General features: G+C 38.3%; 3 protein-coding genes across 11 annotated transcripts in view; 1 reads left to right on the forward strand and 2 right to left on the reverse strand.

Annotated features, from left to right (window-relative positions):
* The window catches only part of LOC138006482 (gamma-aminobutyric acid receptor subunit beta-2-like), a 25,504-nt gene extending 19,655 nt beyond the window's left edge, over positions 1-5,849 (reverse strand). Inside the window, exons 1-3 of one of the 3 annotated variants that reach the window (XM_068852831.1) lie at positions 5,822-5,849; positions 5,597-5,723; positions 3,983-4,045 (exon numbers count right to left, since the gene is read on the reverse strand). The gene's annotated coding sequence lies outside the window, so the exon portion shown is untranslated. Of the gene's footprint in view, positions 1-3,982; positions 4,046-4,149; positions 4,165-5,596; positions 5,724-5,821 lie in introns of those variants that run through there. The other 2 variants (XM_068852834.1, XM_068852833.1) reach the window with 2 other exon arrangements.
* LOC138006480 (gamma-aminobutyric acid receptor subunit beta-2-like) overlaps positions 1-18,417 on the forward strand; it is an 18,583-nt gene extending 166 nt beyond the window's left edge. The window contains exons 2-9 of one of the 7 annotated variants that reach the window (XM_068852824.1): positions 2,730-2,833; positions 9,404-9,498; positions 9,994-10,168; positions 12,594-12,811; positions 13,872-13,954; positions 14,930-15,067; positions 16,126-16,517; positions 16,886-18,416. In XM_068852824.1, the coding sequence (XP_068708925.1) occupies positions 9,425-9,498; positions 9,994-10,168; positions 12,594-12,811; positions 13,872-13,954; positions 14,930-15,067; positions 16,126-16,517; positions 16,886-17,158 (1,353 nt within the window). In that variant the 5' untranslated portion in view covers positions 2,730-2,833; positions 9,404-9,424 and the 3' untranslated portion in view covers positions 17,159-18,416. Of the gene's footprint in view, positions 1-2,729; positions 2,834-3,623; positions 3,644-4,459; positions 4,642-7,055; positions 7,410-7,775; positions 7,918-9,403; positions 9,499-9,993; positions 10,169-12,593; positions 12,812-13,871; positions 13,955-14,929; positions 15,068-16,125; positions 16,518-16,885 lie in introns of those variants that run through there. The other 6 variants (XM_068852825.1, XM_068852826.1, XM_068852823.1 and 3 more) reach the window with 6 other exon arrangements.
* A 226-nt stretch (positions 18,418-18,643) lies between these two features.
* LOC138004972 (uncharacterized) overlaps positions 18,644-22,500 on the reverse strand; it is a 37,461-nt gene continuing 33,604 nt past the window's right edge. The window contains exons 17-20 of the mRNA XM_068851266.1: positions 21,620-21,757; positions 20,981-21,195; positions 20,412-20,570; positions 18,644-19,933 (exon numbers count right to left, since the gene is read on the reverse strand). Coding sequence (XP_068707367.1) covers positions 19,721-19,933; positions 20,412-20,570; positions 20,981-21,195; positions 21,620-21,757 — 725 coding nt within the window. The 3' untranslated portion in view covers positions 18,644-19,720. The remainder of the gene's footprint in view (positions 19,934-20,411; positions 20,571-20,980; positions 21,196-21,619; positions 21,758-22,500) is intronic.

The following is a 22,500-nucleotide window of genomic DNA, read 5'->3' on the forward strand; positions in this document are numbered from 1 at the left end:
CAATAATATCTGTTATTTTAATGTGTTACCGTCATGAAACTAGAATTGGACATGTCTTTCCTTCACAGTGACATTGTTAAACTATCTGTACCGTAAGTGCTGTTCTTCTTAAGCAATATTTATTTATTTTATTTTTATTTTTAAACAATTTTTATTTGTGAAACAAACAACAGGAACACACCATCTACGCTAAACAACAAATTAATAAACGACTACGCGACCATGCCAACGAACGAAAACGCTACATTCCTTAAAAATTACAAACTGAAATTACACGTAAAAGAGTATTAACGACTTACAAAGATAATAAAGAAATATTAAAACAGTAAGCAGATTTAAAGTAGAACAGCCCAAGTACAATAATAACTAGGAAGTGCTTTTTGTAAGTGCACTACCCACTATGTCACCAGGTTGTATGAGTGTAAGAGTGTAAGAGTGTAAGAGTGTAAATCCGTGGTTTCAATAGGCCCGCAGCGCGTGCATAACTCACGAACATAAACGGGTCTCTTGGAAGAGTTCTTGAGTTTCAACAAAATGAGCCCCAAAATCGGCAAGAATTTGTGGCGCTGATGAATAATAAAGCAGCTGCTATTTCCAAAACCATGGAATAACCTGGTGATAGGAGAGTAAGGCCCAGTTCAGACGTCGTGCTTCTGCCGTGCCGAACTTAATTGCAATTTGGTTCGACTGTAGCACGGTAGGGAAACAACTCTGATTCAGACGCCGTGCCAAAGTCGAACCAAATTCAGGCTTTACTGATGCCTCGTAACAATTCTTCTCCTAACTCCCCGTGGGAACTCAATCTCGCCAAATACATTAATATAATTTATGAATTTTGTTTGGCGCGACAGAAGCACGACGTTTGAATCAATGCCGTGCCAAAGTCGTGTAGCACGGCAGAGCTTGTCGAACTTAATTTCTTGCCGAACTTAATTCAAAAGTTTGATTCAGACGCCGTGCTTCTGCCGTGCTTTTGTCGAACTTAATTCCTGAATTTAGTTCGACACGGCAGATGCACGACGTCTGAACTGGGCCTAAATGTTTGACTTTGCAGAAACAATGGTCAACCTCAAGAGTTAGGCGATTGTGATATTTGTGTTGAATTCGCACATTTCTTTTCAATCTTTAAAACACTTGAAAGAAAAAAGCAAACAAACAAACTAACAAAACCAAAAACCCGGTGTCTTGCCTTCACTTTGACACAGAAGTATCCTTTGTTTCGCGAGTAAACATGTCTGGGTAACTTGATCACGGCGCCCGCTGAATTCGGTGTCACTTTCGATTTTGCGATTTACTTGTGCAGCCAAAACTACAATAGAAAAATTGAACGTAGCAAAAATCTCCCAAAATATTTTTCGCTGATGGTAACCTTTTATTATTCTCTGTTGAAAATTTAAGTTGTTTTCGTGTCGTAAATTTTGTTGCTGATGGCAAAATATTTTATTTTCGATCGATATTTCCCGAAAACTTCCTTCTGCTCTTCCTAAAAACTGTGTATCAATATTTATTTACTTTTGCATCAATATTTGTTTTGCATAAAACAGGCTAACACATCTCTACCTTGCTTAGTTCGCATTTTTGAGCGTTAAAATAGAATTTTCGGTCCTATGTTTCTGACGAGTCGTATATTTTGAGGTCACCCATCCAAATACTAACTCCACGCGACAGGGCTTGACTTCAGTGAACTTGGAAATGATCAACATACCATCCTCGAAGCCAATGTTTCTCGACTGCCTTTTATTTTCCTCAATCTTTCTGGATTTAGTACTTTGCTAGTAACCACATGTCAAGTCAGGGGGCTATTTAGCTAACACATCTACAATGGCACTTTAATGATATACGGCACAAAAACAATATCGTGAACTATTTGAGCTACATATTACGCAAAGATAACTTGAATCTCCTGGAAGACAAAATGCAGCTCGGTTGACAATAATACAGCGCTGTGTTACTGCACTACCACACGTACGCGATGCGGACCTATTTTTTACAATTGCGATTTCTTAAAGTGTTTCAAGTTTTTCATGCAAAACGAGAAGAACTTTTTTTTTATTTTCTGCAGAAAATATAACATTTGGCAAAAAGTAAACAAAACTTTAGTATCCGCCAATGCCTTGCCCATTCATGCCAGCCATCTTAAGCAATATTTATGGTCGACAATTAAAGAGTCGAACGCTAATTCCGAACAACATCGTCCAGTCTACGATAGTCTGCCCACCGCTGACTGCTAGGTATAGAATCAATCGTATTCATGCTCAATCGAGTGTTTACAAAAGAGAGAGAGGTCAATGATACGCAAATACGTGGCCCGATTTGTCATTATGACAGTCGTCGATCTTAAGGAGGCTCAAACCAGTTTCAACACTCTCAACAAACTGTACTGCTTGGAAAGACTGAATCTACAAATAAAAATTCAGTTCACGATGTAACGGCAACGTTATTGCACCATATGAAACACCAAGATGCAATTAATGTGACGTAATAACTCAATTGGAAAATTTTAAGCTGGCTCTTAATCATATCTGGAGAATTGAGAAAAAAAATGCTGTATCAGAATCAGGGACGGATCTAGGATAAATAATGACCAGTTTCCAATTCTAGGGGGATCCGAGGTCATGCTCCCCGGGGCGCTTTTTGGATTTTAACCCTCCAAAGTCCCGTGTTTTTGACCGATTTCCGTAAAACGATGGAAACCGGTATAATATACTTCGTTTTTCGTTTATTCAAAGCTACACGAATAAGAGGAAAGTCGACACAGAGGTCGATGATGAGACGGGGATCAAACTGGAGACTTCCAGCCCAGAAGACCGCTCATGCGCACTAACCGACTGAGGTACGCCTGTCAAGTTGAATTAAACATGTGTTAATATTGGTGGGATTTAGCATTGACTAGTCTCTTTTTCTTCAAGACGTTAATCGATATCTGTCGCTGACAGGCAAGGGATCAGGTAGAATCAAACAAGTTTCTTTGATTTTTGGAAAAACTAAAAAATTAGCCTGTTGCCGTTTGCCACTTGCCGTAAAAGCGATGCTAACTCTGTCTATCGTCCGGCTGTACTGCTTAATTAAATCGTTGTCAATGTTTCTGTTGGTAACTTGGTTTCTTGTTTCCACGTGATGTTAGTGTTACTGTATGCCTAAACACAGTTGTCCTCAGCTAATCTTCCGAGAATGGAGCTGTGTTTTTGAGTGACTTGAGCAAACTGGCCTCTCCATTTGTTTTGGGTAAAAAAAAAATATTGATTGAATATACTGATATTGACTGAAAATGGTCCTTAAGGCAATGTTTTCTTTAAAGTGGCCCCTAGTTTTCGTGGCACCTGGAAAACACACTATATCAGCTTCAGCTTGAAGTGCAAATGCAAGGGAATTTTATTATCAAGTCAAATAATATGTTATGAATTGAGATTCCAATGCGATAATTGTTCACATAGCTTGCCTGCCTGTTAAGATCTGCATTATGAAAGTTTGAATGTACTTCTTTTAAAGTTATTGGGAATTTATCACCTTTCCGGATAAAACTCTGATATTCTCTCTGATATGCCATTTTGTCCAAGCATTTACCCCTCAAATTCCATTGAATTTTGCAGATATTTGTTTGAGACGTAAAAATGTGGAGATTTATCGACTTTTTTCTTGATAGGTAAGGAAAAATTTCAAATCAAGGATAACAATCTTCATCAGTGAAATTACAAGTTGTTATCTTTAAAATCGAATTCAGTTACAGCTAAAAACGTTAACGTGCACAAGAATGAAGAAATACGCTTTGCTGAAGAAAAAGATCTTATTTGTATAATTTACATGTATAAGCAGATCTATTTACGTTCATTTCGAAGCGAAAGTGGCTTGAAGATGATCTATGACACATGAATGTAAAATAAGCACTTCCTCTTTGTATAAAATCTCAGTATGTTTTCCATGATTAAAGAATATGAGAAAATGTAATTAGCGAACTATTATTGATGAAAAAAATAAATTTTACCTGAATTTCCTCTACGATTTGGCCGTGTGATATTTCAGCTAGTCAGCTGAAGGGAGGCTGTAACTGAAAAAGTGCGTAGGATAAAGAAATTACGAAACTGAGGTCTCTAATAAAATGTATATCATCATAGCAGGTCTCACTGTGTCTTTCGTCGGAAACACTTTCACCTGATTACAGTTTTCCTCACTGATACCCAATTGTAGTCAAGTAAAAACAAGAATTCAAAAGAAAGAATCCAAGGGTTTGTTCTCAGCCGCGACTACCGACACATGCTGTCAAATTAAAAGACCCAAACAAAGAAATTGTCATCAATCATTAGAATGCTCTGAATTATGCAGCTGATGATCTTGAAGTTTTAGCAACCGACAGAACAAAGACCTCCGAAAGGAAGACACCTGCTTTTTCAGAATCTGTCATTGAAATATCTTGATCGATTTGAGTCCTTTGTTTTAAGTGCTTTTTTCGCTTTCTACGTTTCAAAGAGACTGCAGGAAACGAATTCATTTGAAGTGAGTGCGAGATATCCCTCGCCCTTGCTGTTCTCTGGGGTTCTATCCGTTTATCACCTGTACATCTGCACAGAGTAAAGAAGTCTTGGCGGTAAATATAACACAAAATGAAAGATAAGCTCGTTTATTGTTCAAGCTCCAATTACTGAGGTCAGTGTCCCTTTAATTTCGTTACACATGTTGATGTGGTACATCTGTGTGTTTTTTCACAAGTAATAACTCGACAGAAATTAATGAAATAAATTTCATTTCGGGATATGAACCTGTTCATGCCATCTTTTGAAACAAAAACTGAGCTCGTTTTGATCTTTAAATATTGCATAGCGAGTGTTTTTTTTTAATTTGGGACTCAGCAAGACTCTTGAGATTCATCTGCCTTGAAATGATTCTAAAAACACAACTAACATAAAGGCCGCCGTTTTCTAACGATCCTACCCCAAACAAAACCCAAAATAAGATAATTGTCCAATTAGAAGAATTATTCGTGAACAAAAAAATCTGTCATTGTTGTCAAAACAAGTGCAAAATACCCATATCACCACGATCTGTAGATTCTATAGAAAAGCAGCTTCTTTTTTCAATGCGGGCTAAATGTGTTTTCCGTAGGTGGAAAGCTAACAAAACTAATTATTCAATTACCAAAACAAATTCTAGGGGTGATCGATAAATTAAGCTCGTGATAATTTATCAGATATCAAAACGCAAGCTCTATTCAAGTCGTCAACGACTTCTGCTTTCAATAAAATTTTAGAAGATTTCAAGGATATTTTTGAACATTTATAAAGCATTCCATTGGAAAAATTTCGAACTTTTCGAGAAGGAAATAATCATGCAAGTAAAAAAGAATGTAGACAAAAAAGTAAAACTACTGAAAGACTCTTGATCTGTTTACAGAAATGCAGCCTTTACTTTCATTAACGGCTAAATACGAAAACAGCAAATTATTATTCAAGGACAGAGCAGTAAAAGAGTACCTCTTCGTGAGAAACAAAGAATAAATAATAATAGTTATAATTTTCAGAATTATTTCCATATTATTTGTAAGTATTAATAATAAGAATATCGGAAAAACTGATGAAGAAATATCATGAACAACTGAGAATACCTGATGTCATGGGCACTGATTAGTTGTCCGCATTGATGGGAACTGCTCACATCCTCAGTCCATGATGAGCTTCGTGAAGAAGCTGAGAGTAAGCACGATGAGTGTACCAAACCGGAAAATCTAGGAACTGGGACGGAGCGAAACACATGCAATATTAACGAAACTGAGCGTCAATCTCATTTTGTCTGTAAATCAAAGCAAATAGCCGAACGAAATAACTCTTACCACCGAGTAAGTGCTCTTACAACCTCGCCCGGGCTTTCTTGGGTAACTGTGATACGATCCATCAGTCATTGCAATTAGCCACATATTTTCTCGTACTTTCTTTGCTCGAAATTCGCAGTTGTAATCAGCTGTGTTTCAAATTTGCATTTAAGTGTGTTAAAAAACCTAAACAACTAATTTACTCATTCTGATCCAAACAATTACTGACTCAGAGTAATAGAGCAATAACAGTGTTTAACAGAAATATTTCAACGTTTTTACAACGACGTCTTCATCAAACGTTTTCATACACGTCTGATGCGAACGTTTCCTGATAACGTTGAAATATTTCAGTTCAACAATGTTATTGCTTTGCGTTAGTAATTGTTTGCGTCAGGTTATGCTTCCAGTTTTGGGTTTGAATTAAATACAACATCAGCCTTAATAACGAAAAACGAGAAATTCGTCAACTATAGTCAACTTGTGGCTCGGGAGGAAATCTCGATCACTAACCGGTTTGGGCGTGTCTTTTTCTTTCGGGCAAAAATAAATTTGTTTGCTATCCGTTTGTTTCCCGACTTTAGTTTTTGTTGTTATTTATCTCCATTAACACCTTTTTTCCTTCATAAATTTATTACGTTTCTCATAAAAATCAAGGACCTATAAACAAATTCGGGTGCCCACTACTTTGAGCAAGCCAGGGTGTGTTAATCGCTTTCGAAAAAGGTAATCCAAATTTGGATAATTCGACGGAACGCATTGGGGATATTACTCCAAGGAATCAAACACAGAAAAACAGCTTGACGGGCGGAACTTATCTTATTTTCGATCTCAAAATTTTCGTTAATGACCTCAGAGCGTGCAAGGAAATCTACTGGAACAACGACAGCCATACAGTTGCAACGTGAACTAGACAACATAGTGAATTTCAATTTGGTATGCTCTTGTTAACATTTTATTGTTGATTTTTAAGCTATTGGGACACAATTCAAGTGTTATTTGTATTTGTAGGAGCTATTTTTCACATTAATATCCTGGCTTGCGATCGACAATGTTCTGCTTTGTTGCAAAAACCCCAATTTCTTCCACAGTTTTTGAGGAGTGCACTAATTAATCTGCTCTCCGATTGTTCTCTGCATGAAATTCAACGAAAAAGCAAGACCTTGCTGGTTCACAGTAATCATGATTTCATACACTGCAGAGCAATTTAGCTGAAACGTATTTAGACTGTCTCGGTTGTGGCCAACGCTTGTCTTTTCCGTGGTGATTTATGTGAAAACTTTGAAATTCAGCGGTTCAAATTTATTGAAGGTGTGCCAACAATTTACGAAGTGACAAATTTAAGACGCAGGTGACATTCTGATTGAAGAAGACTTTGATTGTTTGCGTGTAAATTATTGAACAGTTTCTGGAGAAGGCGCTATCGATGCTTCGAATTCGTTATTAGCGCTCTATTTGCTACATCAACAAACCGCCTTATTTTTCGCCACTTTATATAGGAAATCAACTAATGTTCTTGGTTGCTTCACACATAGTAACTTTCAATACACCATTTCGAGCTCGAGGGATCTCAATGTTGCTGTTGGACCTGTAGACCCTTAAAACAGAGGTAAATTTTTGAAAAATGATTTTTATTTTAATTCGTCATCTCAGACGCATCTGACTGTAGTCTAAGCCGCTTTCTCTATAAATAACGTCTACAGCATGAAAATGTGAAAATTCATTCTTAAAATGGCGTTTAATTGACACAATTTCTACCCTATAATGTTGAACTTACATTCGAGTTTCGTATTTAGCGTCTTCGTGTGTCTTAAATTACCGGAGTTTTAATATATTTTCGACAACGTTCTGAATATTAGATGTCAAATTATCTATAACTGTACAATAAGGTGGTAGAACTTTTATCAGTTATAAAATCAAGAATTTTGTATAATCTTTGAAGTTTAGTAAAAGGAAGTATAAAATTTCACGGCGTAATAAGGTCTACTAGAAGTACAATTTTGTTTTTTACTTCTGCCATGCCAACTGGAAGATTTATCATTTTACCACCGGCAATTTGAATTCGCCATTGCATTACTTCATGGTACAGCACTTTTTATCATTTGAACGACAAATAGGTGAGTGATACACTGCAGTGATACTGAAACTGAGTTCTTTCAGTGAAGGAAGGAAATGGAGGACATAGACGTGGGGAAACAACGTTACAAACATTACTGGCGAAGGTTCCAAACGCTGTGATATCAGTGTTTGGCAGTGGAGCGTTTTGTGACTGATTCAAAGAGTTAAGAAACACGTACATTTTTTTCAAAAATGAATAATACTGATTTAGAAAACTGGACGGTATGTAACGGAGAATGAGCCGTGTTTCCGCGTTAAATATCACGACTTTTAGCTCATTAGTTACGTTTATTCTGTAGTTTGCTATTTTGATATTGGTCTCGTCTGTTTTTGGACAGTTTGTTATTTTTTAAGGCTTATAACCTATACATCCATACACCAACATTTTGTTTGATAATAAGACTGCTGTTAAATTTTATTAACATTACGTATACAAGGCTTGGAACTACTAATACTCAAATTCTGTTTCAGATCTCACTGAGAAGGCCACTAAGAAATTAAAATCGCTTATCAACTCGTTTCGACGAGATTACAGTCATGAAAAATACCGAATTTACAAACTTAAACGGACCAGCGAAAGTTTAATGAATGGCTGGGCGTTAAAAGTAATTGTCATATTTGATGCAATGTTCTGTCTTGCTAGCAACTTCTTTGAGTTCATTTATCGTTGCCTCTCGCGATTTGCAATAGATTAGCGATTAGCGGGTTTTAGAAAGAAAGTGGTTTGTCAAGTTTCGCGACGCATTATACTGGCTACCTGAAGTTCTACAAAGCTTGTATCAGTTTTGACTGCATTACCGCGAGATGGAGATTACAACTTATCCTCTATAACTTGGCCTTCCGGTGAAAACTATTACGTGTCATCAGTGAAAAATAAACTCTGTATTTATTGCCGTTTTGAGGGTATAAAGTAGCGTCAAAACTGTTAGGGTTTGTGGCAGGAGGAACTATCAAAATAAATACAGATATTCATCACGTATTTACCCGAGAAAGTAAATTACCCTACTGTGATTTTGTGATAATGGCAAACCACGATTTGTTTTGGTTTAAAAAATAGCTTAGCCCTTCCATTCGGTTTTAGAAGTAAGTCAAGACCATGGTTATGAAACCGTTTGGCGTGAATAGCATTTCTTAAAATGTGGCTGCATTTCTGTTAAAGGGTGAGAGCGTAAATCCAGTGGGGGGGGGGGGGGGGGGATATAATTTTATAAATGCTGGCATTTTAGCCTGAAAGTGGGTATTACAATGAGAGTAGTTTTTAAAAACAGTTCCAAGGCATTTGCAGTGCGTTGATAACTCTTCAGTTGATCAGTGCCCAGCCGCGAAAGAAAATTAGAGCTTCAAGCTAAGGAGGGCAAAAGTAGCAACCCATCTACTGTCATGTAGGCCAATCTTTCTTTCGAACATTTCTAGAGCCTTCTCGGTTCTTTCTTAATTTCAAAACACCTTAAATTTCACGGATTTGGTGATGTCATTTTCTTTTAGGTATTCCACTGAGTGGGAATAATGAGCTCATTTCCAAGATTAACTGTCACGTTCTTGACATTATTGAGCGTTGTTCCGCACGGATTGTGTGAGGAGTAAGTAGCAAATACCGTTTTAATAAAATCTGTTAAAAACTTTTCCACCTTCCGGATTTAAATGGCTTCATAAACACGCACAAGCAGATGGATTTCTTGTTCAATGCACAGCGCTAGCCCGAATTGTTTAGCACAAAATCAGTCAGTTAAAGAAGGGAAGTTTTAACTTATTGGCGACTGGCGTTAATAGCGTCACCGGAGTGATTTGCGATAGTACACCTTTTGAAAACGCCCTTCTTAAAACAACTGAGAGCCACGTATATTTCGCAAAAGTGTGATAAATATCATATTATATCGCGATTACGTAAGAGACTACACCATTAATTTGTATTATTATTATTATTATTATTATTATTATTATTATAATATGGCTTGTGTTTGTAGCCGATATAACGCGCGCTCTGATTGGCTAATTGTGACTGAATTGTAGGGCATTATTCTCCCGTAATGCCCACGGGCCGATTCATGACACTGAGACGAGCCTTTCTTTTCCAGTGACCCCGATGATATGCGAAGCAGCATGATCGAGGCTTACAACCTTTCACGTATAATAAACAAGAGCTTAACTGGTTATGATCGGAAGGTCAGGCCAAACGCTGGCGGGCCCCCAGTTATCGTAAAAATTGAGTTCAAAGTCATATCATTTGGAGAGATTAAGGAAGCTAACATGGTAAGTTTTGGAACTGAAAGGTACCATTTACAGGGAAGTGTCCAAACAGGAGACAGTGCAAATAAACCACTCTCATAACATTACAAGTAACCTGATGTCATTCAAGAGGCAACACTTGGAACTTGGTTTTGGCGTAACAGTAAACCGAGTTTGTTGGGATTTTCTCTTTATCACAGATCTATGAATCATACTTGAATGATATGAGTTTCTTTCTTGCCTGTAAGCCACTCTTATTAAAAGAAGGTTAAAATGATGAAAGAGGTCAGTCACTTCATAACTGATGAGAGGATTTTGTACTGGGGCAAAAGCTAACCACTCAGTGTCGCTGCTGTAATTTTTCTTTCTTGTCTTGTTTCTCAACTTGAATGCCCGGAAACCCTTTATGCCTTACTGAAGCATTAGAATATATGCTTTTAAATACCTCTCTTGAAGTTATATTAAAAGACTGGCTTTTAAAATAACTAAATAGATCGACGTCTTTTGAATTGACTTGGACTCGAAGCAGTTTCACGACGGCTCCTTTGAGAAACGGGCCCTAGGATAGGGTCCTTGACCTGATTAAATTTAGCTACACCAGGTTCCGTATATCAATATCCAGATAGCTTGGACCTATTTTTTCCCTTGTCTCTTAAATTAATCTCAAGGGAGAGTTTTTAAAATAACAGAGAATGTTGATAAGTGTTCTTAAAGCGTTGGAGTCATGCCAGAAAAATGGCATATTAGTTTAATTAATAAACGGCATCGGCAAGGGCAACAAAAAGCCACAATTTGGCAGCATATTAAATGGACAAAAACCATAATTTTGTACGCTCTGAATGTGGTTTTTTTGCATTTTAATACATTCTTTTACCGTCAACGCAAAACAAAACGCGAAATAGATGTTTTAGGTACAACCGTCAACTAGGATAATGAATAGCTTTTTTCCTTCTCTCTCCGTGGTTAAGAGCTGTTTTTCACTCAATGAGTAACTGGCACCCAATTATCCCAATAAAAGGCCGGGTGAGAGCATTAATTAAATTACGCAAAGTTAGATTTTGCATGGAGATCGACTATCTTTTCGTCGGCGTAACTGTCATCGTTTGAAAAGGCCTGGCCCCAGTTGTTCCAAAGGTGGATAACGCTATACACCGGATAAATCGCTATCCATTGGATAGCGCAATTGGTTTCGCTATGACTTATCCAATGGGTGATTTATCCGGCGGATAGCGTTCTCCACTTTTGAACAACTCGGGCGTTGTCTTTACTAGCGACGCAAGTATGCGCACAAGCAACATGTTCAAACTCCGAAGAGTCCTGATGAATGGTTGTGACCAAAATGGATTCACCACCAGTCAAGTAGGACACTTTACGACAAATACGTAACAAGCAACTTGAGAGCCTAACAAGTCCGATTTGAAAACCGGTCGTTCCGTACACATTAAGTACATCAGTCATTTGTAGTGCTAAGTACAAATCTGCACTATTTAAGCCTAGGCATTCGTTCGAGAATTTTAAGTGATTAATAATGACCGTCGAAGATGACATTTTATATTATATATTCGTGTTGAATCTTCACGTCGTCAGTCTAAAGCAACATTATGTATATGTATATGTATATAGGAGGCAGTGTGGCCCAGTGGCCTAGTGGTTAGGGCGCTTGCCTTGAGATCCGGAGATTCCGGGTTCAAGACCTGCTCTGACCACTCAATGAATTTGTACCTGGTAGTCCCTGGTTCAACTTCCCAGCTGCACTTGCAAATAGTCAACTGGTTTGCCTCCGGCCAGTTAGGATTCTTAACAGTTGTTGTTGTTGTATTCTGTTGCTTCGTTGATTGTTTCATTGGCCCTGAAAAGTCCCTATGGGGAGCGGTCAATTAAGTATGTATTGTATCGAATTGTATTGTATTGTATTGTATGTCATGAAGTGCTCCACCTGACTTTGGCGGATCCATTCCGCTTGTCACAACCCTCGTTTATTAGAACCTTTTTTGAGAAAAAAAAGACACAAATTAACGATAACTGACTTAATATACCTGAGGACGCCGTTCACAAAACTAGACCTACAAGTGCTTCACCCATTTCTTGAGAATTGTCAGGCTTTGCTTTCCTTTGCAATACTCTAACGTGAAAAGGACAAAATTGAAAATGAAAATGAACTGAAAATGAATTGAAAATGAACCTTATATTCCCTATCTTGGCCTTAACGATGTTTCTTCCAATTCAGTCATGGGAAAGTAATAATTGAAATAGTTAAAAACTGTAATGCGTACAACTTATACGAAAAGCGAATATTTAGTTTTGTCGAAGCTTCCGTGGTTATTTACAAAACATTTATCTAATATTGTTACTGTGACGAAGAAATTTAAACTTTAAAATTCCATGCCTCTCGTTAGCTTCCCTCAGAAAGGACTTAGCTTGCTTTTAACACTGATTTCCTTGTCTCAAGGAATACTCCATGGACATATTTATGCGACAATGGTGGACCGATCCAAGGTTTAAAAACAACTACAGCGTGCCTTTTAACATGGCGGCCGATCCCACCAAACTGTTTTGGACGCTAGATACATATTTTTGGAATGTCAAGGACGCAAAATATCACTATGTTACCCGAGAGAACATGAGAGTCAAAATATCACCAGACGGGGAAATTTATTACAGTACAAGGTGGAGTAAACCATTTTACATTTGCATGATAACCTGGCCTGTTACAGACGTTTGCGCCATGTAAATCATGTTGTAATGTCAATTAATTTTCAATAGCAAAGGATATACTTTTTCAAAACAAGGTTTTGGCAGACGCTTGCATTCATAGGAAGGAATCCGAACGAATAATGTGACTCTCTTTCAAATGAAACCATGTTGCCTCGCAGTGATGAGCGCAAATTTCTATTGCGTCGAGAAGCCTGAAAATTTTTCAGGACTTCAACGGGATTTGAACCCGCGACCTCGCGATACCGGTGCGATGCTCTAACCAACTGAGCTATGAAGCCACTGACGTTGGGCGCTGCTCACTTCTGAGTTCGCAACTTCCCGTGATAAATAATTATGAGTGAAAGATATATATGAAATACATAATATATTATTGCATTGCGGGTATGAAATCAAATGAAACCATGTTGCCTCGCAGTGATGAGAGCAAATTTCTATTGCGTCGAGAAGCCTGAAAAATTTTCAGGACTTCAACGGGATTTGAACCCGCGACCTCGCGATACCGGTGCAATGCTCTAACCAACTGAGCTATGAAGCCACTGACGTTGGGAGCTGCTCACTTCTGAGTTCACAGCTTCCCGTGATAAGTAATTATGAGTGAAAGATATATATGAAATACATCATATATTATTGCACTGCGGGTATGAAATCAAATGAAACCATGTTGCTTCGCAGTCATGAGCGCAAATTTCTATTGCGTCGAGAAGCCTGATAATTTTTCAGGTCACTCATAATTATTTATCACGGGAAGTTGTGAACTCAGAAGTGAGCAGCTCCCAACGTCAGTGGCTTCATAGCTCAGTTGGCTAGAGCATCGCACCGGTATTGCAAAGTCGCGGGTTCAAATCCCGTTGAAGTCCTGAAAAATTTTCAGGCTTCTCGACGCAATTGAAATTTGCGCTCATCACTGCGAGGCAACATGGTTTCATTTGATTTCATACCAGCAGTGCAATCATATATGATGTATTTCATATATATCTTTGACTCTCTTTATTGTTTCCTTTTTTTTCTTCAGGATAACCCTGACAGCTCAATGTGACATGGACTTGCGTCTGTACCCAATGGATACACAATATTGTCCTCTTATCATAGAAAGCTGTGAGTAGTAAGTTGTTGTAAATTAAGTAGAATGAATGTTATTGCATGATTGTTGTTGTTGTTGTTGTTGCTACTGCTCGTCCTTCGTATTCGAAGATGACCATGACATCAGTGATTAACTGAATGGTGCTGGAACGGTGCGTCCGGAGGGAGCTGGTAAGGCCGATCCCAGAGCGGAAATCTCGTCCAGAGGAGGTTGGGCACATGTGGGTAGGAGTTGTGACGTTTTCACTGGTAGTTCGAGCCTTCTAAAGCCATCTAAATGTCCTTTATTTGATTGGATAAACGAAATGACGAGTGACAAGTGATGACAAGCTAAATTCTCAGACTTTGCATCGTGTTGAAAACAATTTCTTTCATGAAAAACACTTCCGTTCTTTCCGTATTTGCTCTGTTCTAAACTGGTCAAACCGGGACACTACAGTGTATTACCGTTTCATATTTTGCGTGTTTTCTTGACCAAATATGGTAAAATGGCGTAATAGTGGAATAATGAATGAATGATAGTATTCGATTGAAAGGCCTTTCACCATGAACCATTTGAACATAACATAAGTTATTTGAATTGTTTTGTATTGTCTTGTATGTATATAAATTCTGGCCATATTAGCACGGGTGACAAATTACACCTTAATTTTGGCGCGAACTTTCAGCGTTAATTTATAGTTTCGCATTTGAAATTACAATGTTGCCATGGTAACTCTTCCCACAGTGCCGTAATGGTGTCTTATAAAGGTAATTTCACCCATGATATTATTAGCTAATCAAATGGTGACGAGTGAAATTATGGAATAATTTCACTTGCGTTTGGTCCAAAATCCTCGCAGACAAAACGCGCGTGAAATTATTTCCTAATTTCACTCGTCACCATTTGGTTACCCATACTAATTCAATGTTTGAGGCCGACATTGCAAATCACTTCATAACTTGCAAAGTTTGCGTTGGTATACTAAGTACCACAATTTCAATTGGCAGATGCATATACAACAGCCGATGTAGATTACCGTTGGAAAGGAGGCAATAATCAGGGAATCGAGATTGTTACAGATGAAATGGCACAGTTTGATCTCCTGGACGTCAAAACTCGCACCAAATCGCAAACCAATAGTAAAGGTAAGCCGAAGGGAAGCATACGCAGAGGGGTGATGGTCAGTGTGGTGAGATCACTCGCCACTCATCAATTTGACCCGGGGCGATTCCTAAACTTTGAGTCACGTGTGGGCCGAGTTTTTTATTTCTCTACTCTGCTCCGAGATGTTTTCCTCACTCCTCAAAAACCAATTAACGATTTCATATGCGTTGACGCGTACATTGTTCCCAGTTAAAGCGGTTTGCAATTAAGTGTCGAAAGTAATTAGCGAATTGCTTTGGTTTATAATTACTTTACTCAGTGATTGGCTCAAAGTTATCGCACCACTTTTTCAACCAATCGGAAGTGAAACCAAAACAAATCGTGGCTCGTGGTCCCGAACTTTGTGTCGGCAACGTATAATTACTTTGAGTTTTGATTGGTTTACCGGGTTGTGTCTGTCCTTTTTTACTGGCAAAAGCAATTACTTTGGTTTTGGTTATACGACACTCGATTGAAACTCGCTCTAGAGCACAAACGCTATATACAGTTTACGCGCTTAAGGACGGTGCCTATTAATGTTACTGCGCATACGGTCTGCGCATCTCGAGTAACTCGGATTTCCTATCGGCGTTGCTTATTAATACAGGGATATTTTTGCGCGGTTCAAAACTATGCGGAGAAAGCAGAACTTACCAAGTGCTCTTGGTATCCAAAAAGAAAATTGGGGGTAACCATGCATTTTTCAGAGATAATTAAGCTTCAATTTGGCAAAGAACGCCATACATTGCTTTGTATTTTAGAGGTTTTTACAAATATTATTGATTAATTATCTTCGAAAAATGCGTGGTTACCCCCAATTTTCTTTTTGGGTTTTAATAATACTTGTTAAGATCTGCTTTTCCCGCATGTTCAGGAAACGGCGCAAAAGTACCTTTGAATTAGTAGGCACCGTCCTTAAATAAAGTTCGTTGTCATTACTATTAAGATCAGAACAAAAAAAAAAAATGCAAGACATTGGATTGTCTGTTTATCTTTTGTGTGTAATATGTTAGTTCCCTGAATTCTGAACTGATCTGAAGTATGTTTTATTTGACAAAAGGGTCGTTTGCCAGTCTGGCCGCTGTGTTCCATTTTCGCCGACGCACCGAGAGCTTCATCTCTTCAATCTTTGTGCCTGCAATTGTTCTTGTTGTCCTATCGTGGTGTTGTTTCTTTATCTCGCCGGCTGCTGTACCTGCCAGAGTTGCTCTCAGCATTACCACCATCTTGACATCCATTCTGCTGAAAGGGAATGTCAACAGGGACATGCCAAAGGTCAGCTACATGAAGGCAGTGGATTACTTCCTGCTCACTTCATTCGGTTTCATATTTGCTGCCTTAATGGAATTTATAATTGTTCTCAACACTGACCCAGAATGGCCTACCTGGTGGAAGAGGAGAAAGAAGAAACAACTGCTGGATGATAAAAAGGAAATCGCCATGGAATGTGAGGTAGGTTGAAAAAATCATAGACGTGATTATAAATATGGAACAACTGAGAATATCTAAACGTTTTGGTGTGAAATTGGTAACAAAAGACCTCTTTTGCAAGTGACACAGCTTTATTTTTGTCAAGCTAACTGGAAAATGTCTCTACGAACCATGTTTCTTTTAATCCCAGCTTATCTCGACATGTTGCCAAAACTGATGTGAGGGCTGTTACAGTATTCTTGCAGAGAATACTCGTTGCCTTTACCATTTTCCAGTTAAATCTACCATAACTTTCTTGTAGGGATCAAATACATCCAAATATTACGCGTAACTTTGCTCTATGCTGTTGTCGCACTACCCTGAATTTCGTTTCATTTTTTAATTTTCAGGCTCAAAGTCAGGGGAGTGTTGATCTTATCGTTCAAGTCATGGACGAGGGAGTTTGTAGAATTAGAAATAACAAAGGAAACATTAAGCTGAAGCCTCAAACCAAGCAACAGTCCACCACACTTCCACTTGATAAACCCAAGACCAAAGTACATTGGATAGATCGGGTATCACGAATTACCTTCCCAGCTTTGTATGTTATCTTCCTTATCTCCTACACAATATATTATGGAGTGCTAAGGGATGATCATAAAGAACCTATGACAGAGGAGTAAAATTAACGTTTGCGAAGCCAGGATCTTATATCTAATGGACAAACAAACATAACTGGAATGAACCTTTCGATGCTATATTTTTGGGTGTTAAATTGTGCGCTAGGCTTTGTTCTAAGGATTAAGAGTATTTGTAGAAAATGGATTACGGGATTACGGAATAATATATTTTTTGCAGGGTCTTAGGGCTGGGTTTCAGAGAAATCTGGCCGATCTCAGAGGAGTCACATCTCAGTAAGGCATTCACTGCACTGTCGTATCATGCGAACATCTTTTTAAGGATGTACTGCATGATACTGCATGATGCTTAAAAGCACACCTTAAATTTTGCCTTGCTTGGAAAAGTTTTAATTAAGGTGTTTAAAACTGAAACTGGGGACTGGACTCGAAATTAGCCGCAGTTGTACCAATAATTTCAATTATTGCCATGCGTTGAAGTCGATTTACCCCGAACTAAAAGGTCTTTGAAATAACACCTATTCAACAATTTGTTTGGCATGTGTTTTCTTCAGTCCCTGGACAGGAAAGCTTTGGATCCAGCCATTGTCATTTACTTTTCTTAGCTTCAACATGAAGATGTAAAATGACCTGCAAGATCTGGGAATTGGAATTCACTATGAATAATTAATGACATCCAATAAAACATTTATTTAATTAATGGGGCAACGAAAGTTGAATCTATCAGCCCTAATGGCATGTACAAGATGCAATAAGATACAATATTCAATATGGAGTCACTCTACATATAGGGGAAGAGTTTTATGTAAAAAAAAATGTACTACCTCTTAAATGTAGAAATGTTTTAATGATATACTTCTTGTAAACATTCTTTGATAAGCTACAGTAAGTACATTTCACTATGTTCAAGTAGTTCATATAATTTTAGGATAAAATACATTTTTTGACGTCTCAATCGATGAATACAGCAAAATAAGAATCATTAGCGAAATTGGGCGTCTTTTTATCAAATCCCCACGATTTCGGCTGGGAATATAAATTACTAGGTTTATCTCGGTGTGCATGGTATTGACACTGTTTTTCGATGTAACATATTGCAGAAATCTAGACTGTAATTATTGTTCACATAATCTTTCCAGCATGAATTTAAAAACGCCTCCCTCTTCACTAATTGTTCGCAAAAGTCATAATTATTCCTTGTGAAAAGCATTAGTGAAGATTCGTGTAAAAAGCCTCCTTGTATTTAATAAATATTGGCCGACATAAAAGTTTATAGTCAGAAGAAGTCTGGCTGATAATTCAGAGACCTATTGTGATTTTATTACTATAATTGCTCAATGACAAGCTCTTTTTTCTCAAGTATTAGAATCATCGCCTGTGGATCATGACCTGATCCAGAGGTCATAGGTTCGATTTTTACACTGCTCAGAAATCGGCACAGTGAACTCATATTGACAAATGTAGCATGATATGACAAAATCCTCGACAAAGCATGCAGCGCGCGTATTGTGCGAACCCAATTGTGGATAGTGATTTATCCGGTGGATAGGAGAAGGGGGGGGGGGGGGGGGGGATATTGTTATCCACCTTTTCAACAACTGGGGCCTGAGCAATTATACTAAAAGTCCTTGGGGGAACTGTTTTAATATTTCTTAGCCTTTTTTGATGTTAATGTAAGAAATACTAAACAGTGTCCAAAGTCCATATTTTGGAAAAGTGAGCAAGAAGATACAACAGCCTGAGTAAGCATGGGCTCCCTTTGCAAACAGTGGATCATTAAATTAGAATAGCATACCCGCGTTTTGTTTGGGCCTTGAGCAAAATAGTCGCATTGCCCAATAACCAGGGTTTGTATTATATAAAGTTGCATCTCTCAAGTGTTAAAGATTTTATACTAACGTGTGAGCGATCAATCAAAATTTGAGGAAATCGAAAATAATATTACACTCTCTGACACCTGCCTATAATCTCCCTCTCCTCCATGGTCAGAGGACATACATATTTGGCTTGTCTATGAAAACACTTAACGCTGGTTACAATCGGAGCCACCAGGTTTCAAAAATTGGCAAAACTTTCACCCACGACTTTTAGAGACAACCTAACAATGTGATATTTCATCACACTGAGTTATGTTATTTGTACAAACAAGAGAGGCTAATGAGAGATCTGTTGTAAATGACAACAAAAAGTGTGGTGGGGGAGAGGGGTGACGTCATATGAAAATTACGGCTAGCTACTATCATCTCTTACGTTGATCATAAAAGACTCAATGAGTCTAGTCTCATGATATGTATGAAAAATGGGAGAGGCAGATCCTCCCGTCCCCGCTTCAACAGGAAGCACGTACATTAGTATTTCCGGGGAGACATGCCTCCCATGACGCTTCGCAAACTGCAAGCAGTTTTTCTTTCTTGCTCCGCCATCTTATCAGAGATCCGACAAACGTTTGAACGTCACAGTGTGCTATTACTCAGCCAACTCGAGCCAGGTTGCACTCTCCAGGGGAGTCACAATGTTGTCAAATTGATTTATATTGGGTTCCGGCATTCTCTGAGCAACTAAATCATCAGTTCGTCAAATTGATTATGTATTTCAGCGTTGAGAATCTCAATCCACCATTCTGCTCTTGTAGTGAATGGTGTACACCATAAGAAAGAAAACAAACAGCGTAGGAAACATCACTCGAGAGGTTTTGTCAACCCAATGTTCTGTGGGCGGTGTGTCGGCTTTCTTCTCTGTAGGTTTCCTTGACCTTAGCTTGCTCGGATCGATTTTCTTTGGAGTGCCATTTAATTTCAAAATGATGTCATCCAGGTCGTCCTAAAAGAGATAAATGTCAAGCCAGATAATGAACCTGACTGCAGGTACATTTAGCTTTTCAGTGAAAACACCCGCCGAGGGAGTTTTGCTTTATGGCACTCCAACTTTCCTGTATTCGAACCATGCATACTTTATAGTTGTTTCGATGCTTCTTTTAAATTTAAGGTAGATTTTCCTACATGACGTATCCAAGATGGCCATCACTGAAAATCATGAAGTCATAGCACTTAGACCTAGTCAGTATTGTAGCCAAAGTTGCAACTCCTCGGTTTTGACCAATTTGATGGTGTATGGAAAACTTATACAAATTCCGTGAATTATTTAATGCACTGGAATGTATGCATGGTTGCTACACCTTATCAGAAGAACTTTAAAATTCTCAAAAGGCTCTGGCATGATTACAAAAAACACTTAACTACGCACACTCAGTATCATGTTGAAATCTCCCACAGTTTTGACTTCAATGCTATACCCTTACCTCGGCTGTCGACGTGTCAAGGATCAGCTCTTTCTTCTTTTTCTTCTTCTTCCAAAAGACATTGGAAGTGTTCAAAACGATGATGTATTCAACCAAAGCGGCGAATATGAAACCGAATGATGTTAACATGAAGAAGTCAATTGCTTTAAGGTAACTGACCTGCAAATTAACAGACCGAGTACATGTTATATTCGTGTTGTTTAATCTCACCTCTGCAGGGAATTCTGTATCAGGCAAAATGTTTTACATCGTTAAGTCAAACTTTTTTTGTCTTCAAAAATTCCGTTATAGGAGGAAAAAGATATGTTTTGTCTCAGTCTCGTTTCACTGATATCCTGCAGTGGGACACGCATAAAGAAGGCTCCTACATAACGTTACTCAATTATTCTCGGAATTGTTTTTCATTTTGTCATGATTCGCTTCTATGATGGAGTTTTTCGTGGCGTTATCGGCTTTTTAACATAAAGATTAATATCCCTGGGACATACAAGAGAAGATAATTGGAGAGCCACTTTCTATTCATAGCTAGTGAATAAATGAAGCAGGTCAAAACAATGAACGGTTAGTACCTTTGGGATTTCTGAGTTTACTGTACTGGAAAGTAATATGGTTGTCAGGATAGTTGTGATGCTGAGAGAGATTCTCGCTGGAACAGCTGTAGGCGTGATAAAGAACGTGCACCATGACAACACAACAAGGATGATTTCCGGTAAATACACAGATGATATATGATAATCCAGACGGCGACGAAATTGAAACACTGCTCTGAGCTTCGCAAATGATCCTGAAAGGAGAAAACGAAAAACGTGTTCATTTCCAAATCCATTCGGTTCAAAGATGATTGGGAGGGTCAAGACGTGAAATTGTGCAGGTGGTGCACTGTGTGAACGAAGTAGAAAGAAAGGTAAGCACACACTAACACCAACTCTGCGGTTCAGTACTTTACGCATACGCACATTTTGGTAGTGAGGTGCTTGTTCCAGTAGTTTGTAGAAGGAGTCTGACATTAAATGATTCCTTTGTTAAATAATACGCATCACGAAATTAGAATGGATTCCTTGAGAGACCTCACATTTCAGAGCTTTTGATCTTGGTTTTAGAGAATGGGTTTGCTTGATCACTATGATGCGACTGGGTAAAAATGGGAAATCTCCGTTCATGCTCGAATGTAATGAAAACTGACGTTGTTCTTATATAATTCCACACACCTTTACTGTTTGTCGAAGCATCGTCGAATGTTTCATACCGAATGAGATCAAACTGAGCCATTTTTGATGAAACTATTTCAATCCCATGATTGTCACTACCTCTCCATTTGTAGTCGATATCAGCTGTGGTGTGAGCATCTGCGTGAAAAAGGAGATGAAGTGCATTCTGACTAATCGTGTTTCATGATGAGTGAAAGGTTACTTACTATTACGAGCCTTCAACTCCTACATTATCCAGGTGATCTGGTGACGTAATTCGGAGGACTGGGGAAAAAAAAATTTAGCGCCGTATCCCACAACCGCGCGCGGCCTTATTTTTTAATTCAACATGACAGAGGCGAGGTTAGATCTCGTCGTTTCTACTTGAATGTTCATTCAGTAACAGGAAATGTGATAGACACGGAATAATCTGTAGAGTTTTGGCGATGGAAGGTACTGCAGGGAGTTTGGAAACAACATCTAAGGCCCCGCGCGGTTGTGGGATACGGCGTTAAAATTTTTCTTCCGAGTCCAAATTACGTAACCAGATCACCTGGATAGGACTATGCAACGGCATTTTCACAGATCAAGCTATTTTTAGACGAGTTCTTAAATAAATGATTCTCAATGTGATTCTCAATCCCACGGGTGGTAATTGTTCATGCAAGACTCGTGATTAGCTGGAAATGTCTCTGGAAATGATTCGAAAAAGAAGCGATTTTTAAAAACATTTGACGATAAAAAACTGCGATAAAATATTTCTAAAAGACATATTAAGAAAGTTTTTTTTAAAAACGACGACGTTTCGACGTTGAGCTAACGTCATTATCAACTCAAAACGATAGTGATGGGAAAATGTATAAATACTAAGTAAAAATAATAAAACAATCACGTAGGGAAAA

Source organism: Montipora foliosa, chromosome 6, assembly GCF_036669935.1.
Source record: "Montipora foliosa isolate CH-2021 chromosome 6, ASM3666993v2, whole genome shotgun sequence".
NCBI classification, from domain to species: Eukaryota; Metazoa; Cnidaria; class Anthozoa; order Scleractinia; family Acroporidae; genus Montipora; species Montipora foliosa.